The following is a 16,995-nucleotide window of genomic DNA, read 5'->3' as shown; positions in this document are numbered from 1 at the left end:
ATTCCTGTCCCTGCTCTATCCATGTCTCCAAAATGGCCACAACATTGAAGTCCCAGGTACCAACCCATGCCACAAGTTCACCCACCTTATTCCGGATGTGCCTGGCATTGAAGAAGATACACTTTAAACCACCTTCCTGCCTGCACATTCCTGCAACTTTGAAACCTTACTCATGACCTCACTACTCTCAACCTCCTGTATACTGGAGCTACAATTCAGGTTCCCAAGCCCCTGCTGAACTAGTTTAAACCCTCCCGAAGAGCATTAGCAAATTTCCCCGCCAGGATATTGGTACCCCTCTGGTCCAGGTGTAGACCATCCCGTTTGTAGAGGTCCCACCGACCCCAGAATGAGCCCCAATTATCCGGAAATCTGAAACCCTCCCTCCTGCACCATCCCTGTAGCCACGCGTTCAACTCCTCTCTCTCCCTATTCCTCGTCTCGCTAGCATGTGGCACGGGTAACAACCCAGAGGTAATAACTCTGTTTGTCCTAGATCTAAATTTCCACCCTAGCTCCCTGAATTCCTGCCTTACATCCCTATCCCTTTTCCTACCTATGACGTTGGTACCCATGTGGACCACGACTTGGGGCTGCTCCCCCTCCCCTTAAGGATCCCGAAAACACGATCCGAGACATCACGCACCCTGGCACCTGGCAGGCAACACCAACCGCGGGTCTCTCTCGTTCCCACAGAATCTCCTATCCATCCCCCTAACTATGGAGTCTCCAATGACTAATACTCTACTCCTCTCCCCCCTTCCCTTCTGAGCAACAGGGACAGACTCGGTGCCAGAGACCTGTACCCCATGGCTGACCCCTGGTAAGTCCCCCCCCCCCCCCCCCCCCCCAACAGTATCCAAAGCGGTATACTTGTTACTAAGGGGAACGACCACAGGGGATCCCTGTACAGACTGCTTCCTCCCAGCCCCTCTCACCATCACCCATCTATCTTTATTCTTCGGAGTTACTACATCCCTGAAGCTTCTATCTATGACCACCTCTGCCTCCCGAATGATCCGAAGTTCATCCAGCCCCAGCTCCAGTTCCCTAACGCGGTTTCTGAGCTGGAGATGGGTGCACTTCCCACAGATGAAATCAGCAGGGACACTGACGGCGTCCCTCACCTCAAACATTCTGCAGGAGGAACATTGCACTACCTTCCCTGCCATCCCCTCTAGATAAAAAAAGAAAAAGAAAGAAGGAGCTTACCTGTTATTCACTCCCCTTCTCACGAAGTCATAGTACGGAAGGCGATGTCTAAGGAGCCTTAGTGAGTTCCTGCTGTGCAACTTGTAAATGGTACACACGGCTGCCACCCAAGTTTCATTGGTGGTGGAGATTGAGTGTTTGTGGAATGGGTGTCAATCAAGCGGGCTGCTTTGCCCTGGCATTGAGCTTCTTGAGCGGTACTCATCCAGGCAATTGGAGGGTAGTCCTTCACACACCTGACTAGTGCCTTGTAGATGATGGGACAGGCTTTGTTTAACATAACTCCCTTGTTTTTATATTCATTGACTTCTTTCCACATTAAACTTGCTGAGTTAAAATTTTCTGACAATGATCTAAAATCGGTGTCCCATGGTTACTGGTGCTCTCGTCAGTGGCAGCAATTTCTTCCAGCTACACTATCCAAATTATTTACAATCTTGAATGCTTCACCTCAAGAAGGGTCAGAATGACAATCGGGCAAGTGCTGCCAAGTGACAGGTAACATTCTCACCACATAGGTACCAGGTAATGATCAGCTCAGCCTCCTGCTCTCAGCCTTCAGGAGCACCACCACCATCAATACCCAACCACCAACTTCCTGGAGGTTGCTAATGGACCTCTCAGTTCACTAGATAAGCTCACTAACAAGTTGCAATACCGGCACCACTAAACTTTGCAATCGTGTGTATGAATAAAGATTGGTACAGAGTTCCTTTAAAGCACAAAGTCAAATGTGAAATTCTTCATGCTAGGAGTGAATCTTGATTTGTACTCATGCCAATATTTTCTACCAAAATTACTGACTCATTTCAACACAGGTGCTTTTACCTGGCGAACTTAACAGCATTTGCAATCCTCTGTCAATCAGAGGGCAGAATTATGTCTTTAATACCTGTTTCTCTCGATCCTTTCCAACATCCATTGGTGCTTCCTGCAGTTTCTCAGTGTATCTGAGCAACAGGGAATTCCCCAAACGTGATCCAAGGAAAAGGAAGCCTGGTTCTAGCGTGGTCATCTGTGAATGCAGACAGATATCATTAGCTCAGACTAACTGGCGGAGGCAACAACCCAAACCATACCTTGCTCAATTCTTAGTAAAGCTGATGGAGGAATGGGCCTGTGATTTCCCTCAGGGGGAGCTCCTGAGTTCGATCATTCTGCAATGGTCACGTGGAGGCAATCTCTCGTGCACAGGAGTGGGCAAGGAAACTGTCAAACAAATGGATAATTCAGGTATGCGATTGTGACAGGGGCGCTGGAGGGGAGGCTAGTGGCGCTGCTAAGTGTATATGGTCCCAATTGGGACGATGTGGGATTCGCGAAGGTGTGTGGGGCCATCCCCGACTTGGACACACACAAACTGATGGGGGGGGGCTGGAGCTTGGTGCAGGAGCCAAAATTGGTCAGGTCACGGCCACGCTCGCTAGTCCCATCAGGGAGGGCGAAGGCACTGGTTGGGCTAATGGTGGAAATGGGAGGGGTGGCCCCTTGGGAGGTTTCTGCACCCAAGGGAGCGGGAGTACTCGTTTTTCTCGGCGGTCCATAAAGTATACTCGCGGATTGACTTTTTCATGATGGGGAAGGCGCTGCTGGCTGGGGTTAAAGGGTGGGAGTACTCGGCAACTGCAAAATCAGATCATGCTCCGCATTGGGTGGTTATGGTACTTGAGAAGGGGATGTTACAGAGACCAGGGTGGAAGTTAGATGTGGGACTGTTGGGGGACCGAGGGTGCTGTGACAAAATTGAAAAAGTAATCGAGGAATATGTCGGTTTTAACTGCACGGGTGAGGTGTCAAAGGCGGTTGTCTGGGAGGTTTTAAAGGCAGTGGTGAGGGGTGAGGTGATCTCGTTCAAAGAGGAGAGATTGGAACGTCAGAAGTAATAGATGAGATGCCAGAGGTAGACAGCAGGTATGCAGAAGATAAGGACCCAGCGCAGTTGGAAAAGAGGAAGGAACTCCAGAGGAGCTTTGACCGACTATCGACCAGGAAGGCGCTATGCCAATTGAGGCGGGCAAGGGGGGCAGTTTACGAGCATGGAGAGAAAGCCGGCCGTATGTTGGCAGGTCAGCTCCGTAGGGAGGCTGCAGCAAGGGAAATTGTCCAGGTGCGGGACAGGACAGAGAAGTTGGTGGTAGCTCCAGATCAGATTAACAAGGTCTTTAAGGAATTCTATGAGAGGTTGTACAGGTCAGAGCCACCTGGGGGAAGCCGGGAGCTGCAGGAATTTCTGGATGGGCTGGAGTACCAGAGGTTAGGGGAGGGGGACAGGGCTACATTAGAGGGGGCGATAAAAGATGCGATTGGGAGGATGCAGTCGGAGAAGGTGGCAGGGACGGATGGGTTTCCGGTGGAATATTATAAAGAATTCAAAAATAAGCCGGTAGCGTTGATGGTGGGGATGTTTGAGGAGGCGATAGGGAAGGGGGTGTTACCACAAACTTTGTGGGGGGGCATCGATTTCCCTGTTACTTAAGAAAAATAAGGATCCGACGGAGTGTGGGTCGTATAGGTCCATATCAATTTTAAACGTGGACGCAAAGGTATTGGCGAAGGTACCGGCAGGTAGGCTAGAGGAGTGCCTCCCGAAGGTGATAGGTGAAGATCAGACAGGGCTTGTGAGAGGGAGGCAGCTCTTTTCGAACATTAGGAGAGTATTGAACGTGGTTATGGTACCAGCAGAGGGAAAGAAACAGAGGTGGTTGTGGCATTGGACGCCGAGAAAGCGTTTGACCGGGTAGAATGGGGGTACTTGATGGCAGTTCGAGCGCGGTTTGGAATTGGACCCAGATTTGTGGACTGGGTAAAGTTATTATACAAGGAGCAGAGGGCCAGTGTCCGCACAAATAACATCAGCTCAGAATACTTTCCTCTCCACCGTGGGACTAGGCAGGGATGTCCTATGTCCCCCCTGCTGTTTGCACTCGCGATTGAGCCATTGGCCATCACATTAAGAAGTTTGGGGGTATGGAAAGGAATAGTGCGGCGGGGGATAGAGCATAGGGTGCCCTTATATGCCGATGACTTGTTATTACACGTGTCGGAACCAAGTGTGTCAATAGGGGGAATACTGGAGTTGCTTCGGGAGTTTGGGTCTTTCTCAGGGTACAAATTAAATCTAGACAAGAGTGAATATTTTGTGGTGTCTCGGCTAGGGGTGGGCACAAGGATGGGGGGGTTTCCATCCGTAAGGCAGGGACTCACTTTCGATACCTGGGGGTGCAGGTTGCTCTAGATTGGGGGGGAGGGGGGCTCCGTAGGTACAACATTTCTAGTTTGGTGGGAGGGTGAAAGCTAATCTAGCAAGGTGGGATGGTCTCCCTCTGTCACTGGCGGGTCGGGTACAGGCAGTTAAAATGTGCTGCCACTATTCCTGTTTATTTTTCAGTGTCTGTCGATTTTCGTGCCAAAGGCATTTTTTAGAGAAATTGAAGGGATGATTACCTCGTTCATATGGGGAGGGAAGGTGGCCAGAATTAAAAAGGTGCCACTACGCAGAGGAAGCCAGGCAGGGGTTTGAGTCTTCCAAACCTGATGCATTATTACTGGGCGGCGAATGTGGAGAAGGTGCGGAGCTGGGTCAGAGGGGTTGACTCCCAATGGGTCAGAATGGAGGAGAGTTTGGGTAGGGCGTCGAGATTGAAGGCGCTAGCGACAGCACCGCTCCCAACGGCCCAGGGAGATACTCAGCGGGTCCGGTAGTAATAGCTTCATTGAGAATTTGGAGGCAGTTTCGACAGCACTTCGAGTTGAGGGCAGGCTTAAGGGAAATGCCGATTCGGGGGAACCATAGATTTGAGTCAGGGAAGTGGGATGGAGATTTGTTTCTTGGGGTCGTTTTGCAGGATTGAAGGAGCTGGGAGTGAAGTATGGGCTGGAGTAGGGGGAAATATTTAGATACATGCAGGTTCGAGACTTTGCCAGAAAGGAGATACAGACCTTCCCAGTAGAGCCGGCTTCCACATTGCTGGAGGAGGTGCTGGTGACAGGGGGACTGGAGAAGGGGGTAGTATCGGCGGTTAGAGCAGAAGGCGCCACTAGAAGGAATCAAGGCAAAGTGGGAGGAAGAGTTGGGAGAGGGGATGGAGGAGGGGTTCTGGTGTGAGGTGCTCCAGAGGGTTGAACCGGAGCAGGTTCACCTCGTGTGCAGATGTTGTAGCCTTCGCCTCGTGGATCCTGTTAGGGTGGAGATCAACCTCTCCACCCTGTGCCCTTCGTGGCGGGGGGGGGGGGGGGGGGGGGGGGGGGGGGACCTGCTGAAATTCTTAACGCTTGAAAAGGTCAAATTTGATCTGAGGGGAAGGATGGAGGGGTTCTACAATTCATGGGCGTTATTCATTATGCACTTTCGAGAATTGGATCACATCGAACATTAGGGGGGGCTGGGAGGGTTGGGGGGAGGGGGGCTGTGTGTGTTAATGGTGACTATGGGTGATTCCTGATTCCTCTTTGTCATTTGTTTATGTTAACATGCGGGCTAATGTTTGGTGGGAGGATGGGATCATTGTTATTGATATGGGGATTGACATTACATTAGTTACTGATTATTGTTTATTGTTGGGTGTAAATTTGGGAGAAAATGTAAAAAAGGAGAATTTTAAAAACATTTTTTTTTTAAAAAATGAATAATTCCATTTGAAAAATTACACGGATCTCACCTAAAAGTGTTGCTTTCCAGTGTTCAAGAGAGGGAACAGCACTGATTACCATCGTACCCAGTAACTAAAGTAATCCCCAAAGACACAGGTGAGTAAATGGGAAGCAGGCTGAAAATCACCATTTATTGATACATGTGGGGCTGGTTTAGCACAGGGCTAAATCGCTGGCTTTGAAAGCAGACCAAGGCAGGCCAGCAGCACGGTTCAATTCCCGTGCCAGCCTCCCCGAACAGGCGCCGGAATGTGGCGACTAGGGGCTTTTCACAGTAACTTCATTTGAAGCTACTTGTGACAATAAGCGATTTTCATTTTTTCATTTTCATGTGGCTGATCAGGAACTGAAAGAGCTTGTTCCACTATTCAATCAGATCTGTATCTCTATTTGCCAGCCTGTTTTCCATAAACTTTGAAAAAAAATAAATGAGGGACCAAAATATTTAAGGAAAATGTTTTGTACAACTCATCATAAGTTGAGCTTTCAAGCCACATGAAAACCATTTAATCGCATTAATAATCTTTATTAGTGCCACAATTAGGCTGACATTAATACTGTAATGAAGTTACTGTGAAAATCCCCTAGTCGCCACATTCCGGCGCCTGCTCGGGTACACTGAGGGAGAATTCAGAATGTTCAATTCACCCAACACGCACGCGTTTCAGGACTTGTAGGAGAAAACCGGAGCGCCTGGAGGAAACCCATGCAGCCAGAGAGAGAACGTGCAGACTCCGCACAGACAGTGACCCAATCCAGGAATCAAACCCTGTCCCTGTGAAACAAACGTGCTCACCACTGTCTACCGTGCCACCATTAGCTATGCTCGATTGGTAGCACTCTTCCGAATCACAAGGTTCCAAGTCCAAGTCCCTCCAACAGGGCTTCAGCACAAAACCCAAGGCTGACACCCCAGTGTAGCACTGAGGGCGTGCTACACCACGGAGGTGCCATCTTTGGGATGCAATGTTAAACCAATGCCCCATTTGCCCTTTGGGTGGATGTAAAAGATCCCATGGCACTACTTTGAAGAACAGGGGGCATAGGACATAACAGCGCAGTACAGGCCCTTTGGCCCTCGATGTTGCGCCGACCTATGAAACCACTCTAAAGCCAATCTACACTATTCCCTTAACGTCCATGTGTCTATCCAATATCCCCAGTGTCCTGGCTAAAATTTATCCCTCAGCCAATATGACTGAAAGCAGGTTAAGTGGTTGTTAACCAAATACAGTTTGTGGGAATTTGCTGAGCGTACAATGGCTGCTGCATTCCCTACATTAGTGACTACACTTCTAAAACTGCTTCATTGGCTGCAAATAGCTTCAAGACATTCAGTGGTTCCGAGAGGTGCTATTTAAATGCAAGGCTTTCATATTCTTAAATACCTTTACTCAACAAAAATCTATTATGATAAAAGTAAAATGCTGTAGATGCTGGAAATCCAAAATAAAAACCGTAAATGAGAGAAATACTTAGCAAGTCAGGTAGCATATGCAGAGATAGATAGAGAGTTAACATTTCAGGTTGATGAACTGAATCTCAGTCTTGCAAGCTCCAACAATTCCCAGCTTCCTTTTGGGGAAGGGAGTTTTCAGATTGCCACTGACCTTTGTGAGGAAAGATTGCTTCCGGATTTTGTTTTTTAAATTAATTCAAGAGTAGAGGGCGCTGGCTAGACCAGCATCTATTGCCCAGCCCCAATTGCCCTCGAGGTGGTGGTGAGCCGCCTTCTTCAACCTCCAGTCCATGTGGTGTAGACACACCCACCATGCTGTGAGGGAGGGAGTTCCAGGATTTTGACCCAGCGACAGTGAAGGAACGGCCGATATATTTCCAAGTCAGGGTGGTGAGTGGCTTGGAGGGAAACTTCCAGGTTGTGGTGTTCCCAGGTATCGGCTGCCCTGTCCGACTAGATGGTAGTGTCCATGGGTTTGGAAGGTGCTACTTAAGGAACCTTAATCTTGCAGATGGTACACACGACTATTCAACTGAGGAAGTTGATTCACGATGGTAGTGCCATTGATTGGCATGCCAAGGCTGGATATTTTCCAGGTCTTGCTGCATTTGGCATAGACTGCTTCAGTGACTGAGTCACCAAAAACGGTGAACATTGTGCAGTGATCCGCGAACATCCCCACTTCTGACCTTATGTTGGAAGGAAGGTCCTTGATGAAGCGACTGAAGATGGTTGGGCCTCGACACTACCCTGATTGGCATTTCTCCAATTTTTTATTATTCGTCCATGGGATATGGGCATCACTGGCTGGGGCCAGCATTTATTGCCCATCCCCGAGGACATTTATTGACAAATTAAACTACACCCCACCCTGTCTCGATTCCTCGCCAGAGGAAATAGTTTCTCCATATCTACTCCATGACACTCAATCAGGTCACCTATCAATTTCCTAAATTCAAGGAACAGAAAACAACAAACAGGAAATGCTGGGAATACTCGGCAGGTCTGGCAGCATCTGTGGAAAGGGAGAATCAGGCATGTTTATCAACATTATGGCTGTCACTCTTCAAATAGGCACCGTGCAGCATTTTATTATGTCAAGGCACTTATAAATTTAAATTGTTGTTGTAGTGCAGCATGATTCCCACATCAGCTCACACACACCAGTGTTGACGGATTAGAAAAACGTGTGGGATCAGGGTATGGGGAGTTTCAAAGCCTTCACCAAGGAGCACTCATCCTACTTTTGTTTTTACTCAATCCAGTTTTGGATGCAGCAGCATTACAGGACGGAAATAATGGCGTAAAATATTCAAATGTAATTACATTTATTCCACTAAGCGACATAATACATCCAAGTGTTAAAAACTTACACAGGTGGTGAGGACACTGGCTGCTGCCTTGTCAAAGTGGAACGCACGGACGCTCCTCATCCCATCTGTTATCAGGGTCAACACATAGCTGCAGACAATGAGATCCAGATAGACACAGTAAGTCAGGACACACAAGTAAAGCTGATACTGTAGGAAATTACTCAAAAGTTTGAAATAAAAACAGAAAGTGAGGAAAGGAAGGTGGCACGGAAGCACAGTGGTTAGCACTGCAGCCTCACGGCACCAGTGATCGGGGTCCAAGTCTGACCTTGGGTCCCTGCCTGTGCGGAGTCTACACGTTCTACCCATGTCTGCGCCAGATTCCTCCGGGTGCTCCGGTTTCCTCCCATAGTCCAAAGATGTGCAGGGTAGGTTGATTGGCCGTGTCAAATTGTCCCTTAGTGTCCAAAAACAGTTAGTTGGGGTTATGGGAGTAGGGTCGGGGTGTGCCCCTCGTAAGGTGCTATTAAGGAGGGTCGGTGCAGACTCGGTGGGCTAAATGGCCTCCTTCTGCACTGTAGGGATTCCATTACTTTTATAAATGCTGAGCCAGTCTGGCAGCATTAGTGGAGAGGGAACAGAGTTAAAATTTCAAATCGATGCTCATTCATCAGAACTACTAACCGGAAACATTAACCCGGTTTCTTGCTTTGCAGATGCTGCCTAACCTGTTGTTTCCAGTATTTTTTAATAAGTGGAGTTTACAGCCTGGTGCACGATTGGAAGCAGTGAATTGAGAAAGGACACAGTAAATTGGATTTTCATTATTTACATTACGGATCACCAAAATATTTCAGAGGAAAGTTGCAGGACACATGAAAACCGTTAGGTAAAAATCTGATAATGTTTGAAATTGCTCCATATCATTATGAAAGAGGATGTTCTGCAGACAACCATTAACACAGTATGATATTAAACTCTGATATGCCCAATAGTATGAACTAAAGTATCTGGATTTATAAGTGTCTCTCACCCCACCAGTGTCCGAACACAGTTGACAATAGCTCAGGCACAGTTATGGTACTGCAACAGCAAGCTAGAGGTTAGACCCATATTCCACTGCTGTAAATAGTGAACTCAATAAATCGGAGGAAGAACCTAGAGCAGATGCATGGGACTACTTCAACTTGCAAGTCACTCATCAGCTCGACTTGGAAATATATCGGCCGTTCCTTCATTATCACTGGGTCAAAATCCTGGTACTCCCTCCTCAACAGCACAGCGTGTGTATCTTCACCACATGGACTGCAGCGGTTCAAGGAGGCAGCTCACCACCACCTTCTCAAAAGCAATTAAGGATAGACGGTAAATGGTGGCCCAGCCAGCGATGCCCACCTCATGAATAGATTTTTTTTTTTTAAATCTGTAGGCAAAATATGTGAAAGATGCTGTTACACATGAATAGCTACTGCCGTACAACCAAGTGGTGGATGAGTAACATATTGCACTGAAGGAGGATGAGATGCATGCTGAGCCTCCATCTCAGCTATAATGATCAATCGGAAGCCCCTGCATGGCTCAGCTGATCAGGTCAATGACAGCGATCAGCTGAGCTGTATCCCCGGGAAAGTTCCAGAATCGGCACCAAGTCCATGCTCACTTAGTCCATTTAAGGTGGTGTTAATAGGGGCACTTCAATTGCTCTCAGTGCCCATGGGTTAGTGGCTAGAATTAGCGGCGACCTCCTAGCCTACGAACAGCAGAGAAGAAACAGAACAATACCTGCCACCAGGGATCCGTCAATCAGCAAGCTGGGAAGAGGAGAAATATTGAAATCTCTGCTTTCCGGCCTGTGAAGAACAGTGATCGGATCCAAAACTTGGGCAACTACCAGAAAGTTGAGTCCTTTGTTGTGGAGCTCTTAACCCTTATAAGAGCATCAAATTGAACGAGCAAGTTGGCTGGCCTTCAGCATGGGCGAATTTCCATTGTGCCTCTGGTATGTCCCAATTTTGGGGGGAAGAAAGGGGCAACTTAATGATTGCCCAAACACTCCAGCAATTTACAGATTTTTCAGATTAAATTCAAATTCTCAGTGTTACACCCGAGCGTGGAAAAGGGATTTCAAACTATCCCAATGAGGTTTACTGTGATTCACATTGCAGGGAAACAGCACACTACACAGGAAATTTCAACATCCCATTACTTACATTTCTCCTCCCTTTAAGGAAATGACCATCTTATCGTAGGACACAAAGGCAGCTTGAGCACAGTCCAACATAATCTTCACCCCGTCTTGAATCCCTGTAGGAGACGCAGACACACAACATGGCATCGGGTCTCGAATGTTTGATTCACCACTGACTTCCTTATAGGTTATGATGCCCGACATGTCCCAATTGTTAGTTCATTTAAATCTTGGTATGATCACTGCTTCCCCTGCCATGTTGATCCCTGAATTAAGCTCCATTGGAATGCACTGCTTCCTGCCATGGTTGAATATCTTATTAATATTCCATAAGCATCAGCCGTGGTTCAGTGCGTAGCACTAGTACCTCAGATTCACACTGAAGTGGGTTCAAGTCCTACTCCAGGACTTCAGCCCTATAAATTAAAGCAGACACTGGAGTATAAGACTGAGGGAGTGCTGCATTGTTGGAGGTGCAGCCTTTCAGATGAGGCATAAGAGACACTGCCTACCCTTTCATATCCCATAGCTTTCAAGGAAGAGTGGGGAAGTTATCCGACACCTTGGCCAAGATTTATCCCTCAATCAATATCAAAAGGGCGGCGCGGTAGCACAGTAGTTAGCACTGTTGTTTCACGGCGCCAGGGACCTGGGTTCGATTCACTGGTCTGTGGGGAGTCTCCCCATGTCTGCGTGCGTTTCCTCCGGATGCTCCTGTTTCCTCCCACAAGTCCCGAAAGACGTGCTTGTTAGGTGAATTGGACATGCTGAATTCTCCCTCAGTGTACCCGAACAGGAGCCGGAGTGTGGCAACGAGGGGATTTTCACAGTAACTTAATTGCAGTGTTGGATACAGAACTGGCTAGGTCATAGAAGGCAGAGAGTAGCAATGGAAGGGTGCTTTTCTGATTGGAGGGCTGTGACTAGTGGCGTTCCGCAGGGATCAGTGCTGGGACCTTTGCTGTTCATAGTATATATAAATGATTTGGAGGAAAATGTAACTGGTCTGATTAGTAAGTTTGCAGACGACACAAAGGTTGGTGGAATTGCGGATAGCGATGAGGACTGTCAAGAGGATACAGCAGGATTTAGATTGTTTGGAGACTTGGGCGGAGAGATGGCAAATGGAGTTTAATCCGGACAAATGTGAGGTAATGCATTTTGGAAGGTCAAATGCAGGTAGGGAATATACAGTGAATGGTAGAACCCTCAGGAGTATTGACAGTCAGAGAGTCATGTGTACATGTCCACAGGTCACTGAAAGGGGCAACACAGGTGGAGAAGGTAGTCAAGAAGGCATACGGCATGATTGCCTTCATTGGCCGGGGCATTGAGTATAAGAATTGGCAAGTCATGTTGCAGCTGTATAGAACCTTAGTTCGGCCACAATTGAGTATAGTGTTCAATTCTGGTCGCCACACTACCAGAAGGATGTGGAGGCTTTAGAGAGGGTGCAGAAGAGATTTACCAGTATGTTGCCTGGTATGGAGGGCATTAGCTATGAGGAGAGGTTGAATAAACTCGGTTTGTTCTCACTGGAACGACAGAGGCTGAGGGGCGACCTGATAGAGGTCTACAAAATTATGAGGGGCATAGTCAGAGTGGATAGTCAGAGGCTTTTTCCCAGGGTAGAGGGGTCAATTACTAGGGGGCATAGGTTTAAGGTATGTGGGGCAAGGTTTGGAGGAGATGTAAGAGGCAAGTTTTTTTTACACAGAGGGTAGTGGGTGCCTGGAACTCGCTGCCGGAGGAGGTGGTGGAAGCAAAGACGATAGTGACATTTAAGGGGCATCTTGACAAATACATGAATAGGATGGGAATAGAGGGATACGGACCCAGGAAGTGTAGAAGATTTTAATTTAGACGGGCAGCATGGTCGGCTCGGGCTTGGAGGGCCGAAGGGCCTGTTCCTGTGCGCTACTTTTCTTTGTTCTTAATGTAAGCCTATTTGTGACAATAATAAAGACTATCACAGATTATCTGACCATTATACATCGCTGTTTGTGGGAGCTTGCAGTGCGCAAATTGGCTGTCACAACTCCTACATTACAATAGTGCTACACTTCAAAAGTGCTTCATTGGCTATAAACTGCCCTGAGATGTCCAATGGAGGGTGAGAGAAATGAAAGAAAAATTGTCTTTTTTTTTACATGAATTAAAATATCTCTTCTCTTCCTTTATAGAATTTCAATGGGTTAAACCCCTGACCAGCCATGCAGAGATCATGGGGACTGTGGAACACGTGCATTAAGGCAGGAGTAAGAACACAGATCCACCTCGAACAACCCAAGTAAACTGCTGGCTGCAACATAAAAACATAGAAAATAGCAGGAATAGGCCATTCGACTATTCAATATCAATGCTGATCCTCTATCTCAACGCCAGGCTCCCGCGCTCTCCTCATACACCCTGACACCTTTAGAGTCTAGAAGTCTATCTATTTTGTTCTTAAATATATTCAGTGACTTGGCCTCCACAGCTTTCTGTGGTGGGAAATTCCACAGGTTCACCACCCTCTGAATGAAGAGATTTCTCCTCATCTCAGTCCTAAATGACCGACCCCGTACCCGGAGACTGTGACCCCTTGTTCCAGACCTGCAGCCACAGGAAACTATATCCCTGCACCCAGTTTGCCCAGCCCTGCCAGAACTTTTCAATTAGGTTCCCTCTCACTCTTTTAAATTCCGGTGAATACAGGCCGAACCGACCCAATCTCTCCTCGCACAACAACCCGGCCACCTCAGGAACCAGGAACTGATAACTCACGCAGTGGGAAAGACGTTGTTCCATTTGTCAGGCTGTTCAGAGACACTCCGTAGGGTGGGACACTCTGGTTGAGGTACAGCAGAGAATTGACAGCAAAGATGACCACACCACCTGAAAAATGGAGACAATGCACATCACGCTGAGAACTTGGCACCCCACAATAAAATCACCCGAACAGATGCAAATGACACGCCAAACGTAAGAGGAGGGTGATAAGGTCACACAAGCCATCGGTTACAGAGCAATGGGATCACCCTGAGCCAGTCAACAATGTTAGTTTTCTGGAAAATGAAATGAAAATCACTTATTGTCTTCAAATGAAGTTACTGTGAAAAGCCCCTAGTCGCCACATTCCGGCGCCTGTTCGGGGAGGCTGGTACGGGAATTCAACCGTGCTGCTGGCCTGCCTTGGTCTGCTTTCAAAGCCAGCGATTTAGCCCTGTGCTAAACCAGCCCCTACTTTCTGCTAGCATGCTACTTCTGCTAGCATGAACGTGGGCACACGCAGAAACCCATCACTTGTTGCAGTTTGGCCCGAGATCCACCGACCCACAAATATTTTACGCTCCACTTCCCAAGAAATCGGATCACTCCCCACGCCGGATGTCAAGATGGTGGAGGAACCCGAATAGAGCCACTGACTCTTGCCCTCGTGCACTGTTACTTAGACAGCAGGTATCATGGTTAAAAGCAGATCACTTGCCCATACCCTGAAGTGGAAACTTTTTTTCTTTATTCGTGGATGTGGGCTTTGCTGACAAGTCGGCATTTGCTGCCCATCCCTAATTGCCCTTGAACTGAGTGACTCAAGTCAACCACACTACTGTGGATCTGAAGTCAGATGTGGGTCAGACCAGGTAAGGATGGCAGATTTCATTCCCTAAAGGAAATCAAGGAACCAAAGGCGTTTTACGATAATCGATGATAGCTGTCATGGTCACCACCACTGAGACTAGCTTTCAATTTTATGAATGAAAGGCCTTTTGTGAAGAAGGCCTATGGAGTGTTGGCCTTTATTGGGAGAGGGATTGAGTTCCGGAGTCAGGGGGTCATGTTGCAGCTGTACAAAACTCTGGTACGGCCGCATTTGGAGTATTGCGTACAGTTCTGGTCACCGCATTATAGGAAGGACGTGGAGGCTTTGGAGCGGGTGCAGAGGAGATTTACCAGGATGTTGCCTGGTATGGAGGGAAAATCTTATGAGGAAAGGCTGATGGACTTGAGGTTGTTTTCGTTGGAGAGAAGAAGGTTAAGAGGAGACTTAATAGAGGCATACAAAATGATCAGGGGGTTAGATAGGGTGGACAGTGAGAGCCTTCTCCTGCGGATGGAAATGGCTGGCACGAGGGGACATAGCCTTAAACTGAGGGGTAATAGATATAGGACAGAGGTCAGAGGTAGGTTCTTTACGCAAAGAGTAGTGAGGCCGTGGAATGCCCTACCTGCCACAGTAGTGAACTCGCCAACATTGAGGGCATTTAAAAGTTTATTGGATAAGCATATGGATGATAATGGCATAGTGTAGGTTAGATGGCTTTTGTTTCGGTGCAACATCGTGGGTCGAAGGGCCTGTACTGCGCTGTATCGTTCTATGTTCTATGAAACTTGAACTCCACGAGCTATCATGAAGAGAACCTGTGCCACCAGAGAATTAGCCTGGGCCTCTGGATTACTAGTCCAGCAACATTATCAGTACACCATCTCCCCATGCATGATATACATCATGGCCAGAGAGGAGAAAACAGGAAAACCTGTTTTATAACCTCAATTGAGAAATTGAAAAGAAGAAATTTAACAAATCTATTTCAAATCGAGCTCGGAAATTGACAAAACTGCGGCATATGAATAACGAGTCTTTTGATCAAAATCCTAGAAACAGAGTAAGGAGTGCAGCCATTTATCTAGAGATTAATGAGGAGCTGTTTAGTTTCAGTTCCAATGTTTTCTTTCGTAGAAACCTACAACCTCACTTGGGCAACACGGTAGCACACTGGTTAGCGCTGTTGGTTCACAGCGCCAGGGTCCCAGGTTCGATTCCCGGCTTGGGTCACTGTCTGCACGTTCCCCCCCGTGTCTCCGTGGGTTTCCTCCGGGTGCTCTGGCTTTCTCCCACAGGTCCCAAAAGAGGTGCTTGTTAGGTGAATTGGACATTCTGAATTCTCCGTGTGCGCGCCCGAACAGGCACCAAAATGTGGCGACTAGGGGCTTTTCACAGTAACTTCATTGCAGTGTTAATGTAAGCTTGTGACAATAATAAAGATTATTATAAAAAGATGCTTTACTAGTTTGTTCTTTTACTAATGTCGGTCAGATATTCAGGGGAGATTTTATTTGGACCCATAATTGTACAAGTGTAGGGTTAGGGTCTCCAGCAAGGGACATCAGCAAGAGTGAAAGAAGGGGCAATAGGTTGAGATAACGCACATAAGAAATTTCTCCAGCATTCACCAACAGTCGCAGTCGTTCATTTGCTCACCTATGGGTTTTGGCACTGCCAGAGCCTGGGTGCAGTCGAATGGTAGATTGCAGAGTGACCAGATGACAGGATGGACCTTCTGCATGATGTTCAGTGAGATGGCAACAATGCTGCAGGTGTCCTGTCGCACTGCCACACGACTGGACACAAAGAGGAAACACAGATTGAAAAACACACTTCTCGTGCTACATTTGAAAAATTTATTTCATCGGAAGATACCAGAGACACAAAAAAAAAAAGGAAAATGAAATCAGTTTAGCAGAACACCCAGAAATGCCTCAACTACGCACGGTAAATAATAAAGATGCTGGAAATCCAAAATAAAAACTGGAATGCAGAAAGTGCTCAGATCAGACAGCATCTGTGGAGAGAAAGAGTGTGTTTCCAGTCTCTCACCTCGCACCAGACCTTTCAGCAGCTCTGAAGGAAGGTCACAGACCCAAAACCCTTCCCTCCTTGGATGCTGCCCGACCTGCTGTGCATTTCCAGCTGTTTTTGTTATTTACCCATAACCCATCCTAGATAGTAGTCAGGAATTAACGAGAGAAGAATTTGGTTCAATCTTTGATCTGCACTTAGCTGCTCTCAGCTAGGGCATCAGAACGGGCCTACAATTGGCCTATCACCTCAAGCTATTGCCTCCACCCTGCTGGATGTGATCATCCTTCAATAAGATGGAGAGATTGCTTTCCTCGGAGCCAAAACTGTGTGTGTGTGTTTGGGGGGGGGGGGGGGGGGGGGAAGAAGAAACTTTTCCCCTTGGAGGAGGTATCACTGACCAAAGGAAGAAAGTGAGGTGGAGAGGTGTAGTGAGGGAATTGCAGAACTCAAGCCCCAGGTAACTGAAGGTACGACCACCAATGGCTGAACAATTAAAAGTGGGATGCACAAGAGGCCAGAATTAGAGGAGCAAAGATGTCATGTAGGTTTG

The 16,995-nt window shown here is 47.5% G+C and overlaps 1 protein-coding gene across 2 annotated transcripts in view; it reads right to left on the bottom strand.

Moving 5' to 3' along the window:
- The window catches only part of cpsf1 (cleavage and polyadenylation specific factor 1), a 142,267-nt gene that overhangs the window by 94,896 nt on the left and 30,376 nt on the right, over positions 1-16,995 (bottom strand). For both annotated transcript variants that reach the window (XM_072507982.1, XM_072507983.1), the window contains exons 8-12: positions 16,065-16,204; positions 13,589-13,699; positions 10,845-10,938; positions 8,695-8,782; positions 2,105-2,227 (exon numbers count right to left, since the gene is read on the bottom strand). In XM_072507982.1, the coding sequence (XP_072364083.1) occupies positions 2,105-2,227; positions 8,695-8,782; positions 10,845-10,938; positions 13,589-13,699; positions 16,065-16,204 (556 nt within the window). The remainder of the gene's footprint in view (positions 1-2,104; positions 2,228-8,694; positions 8,783-10,844; positions 10,939-13,588; positions 13,700-16,064; positions 16,205-16,995) is intronic.

The sequence above is a fragment of the Scyliorhinus torazame genome, chromosome 6, assembly GCF_047496885.1.
Source record: "Scyliorhinus torazame isolate Kashiwa2021f chromosome 6, sScyTor2.1, whole genome shotgun sequence".
NCBI classification, from domain to species: Eukaryota; Metazoa; Chordata; class Chondrichthyes; order Carcharhiniformes; family Scyliorhinidae; genus Scyliorhinus; species Scyliorhinus torazame.
The sequence above is the reverse complement of the archived record's forward strand: the minus strand, read 5'-3'. Positions and strand labels throughout refer to the sequence as shown.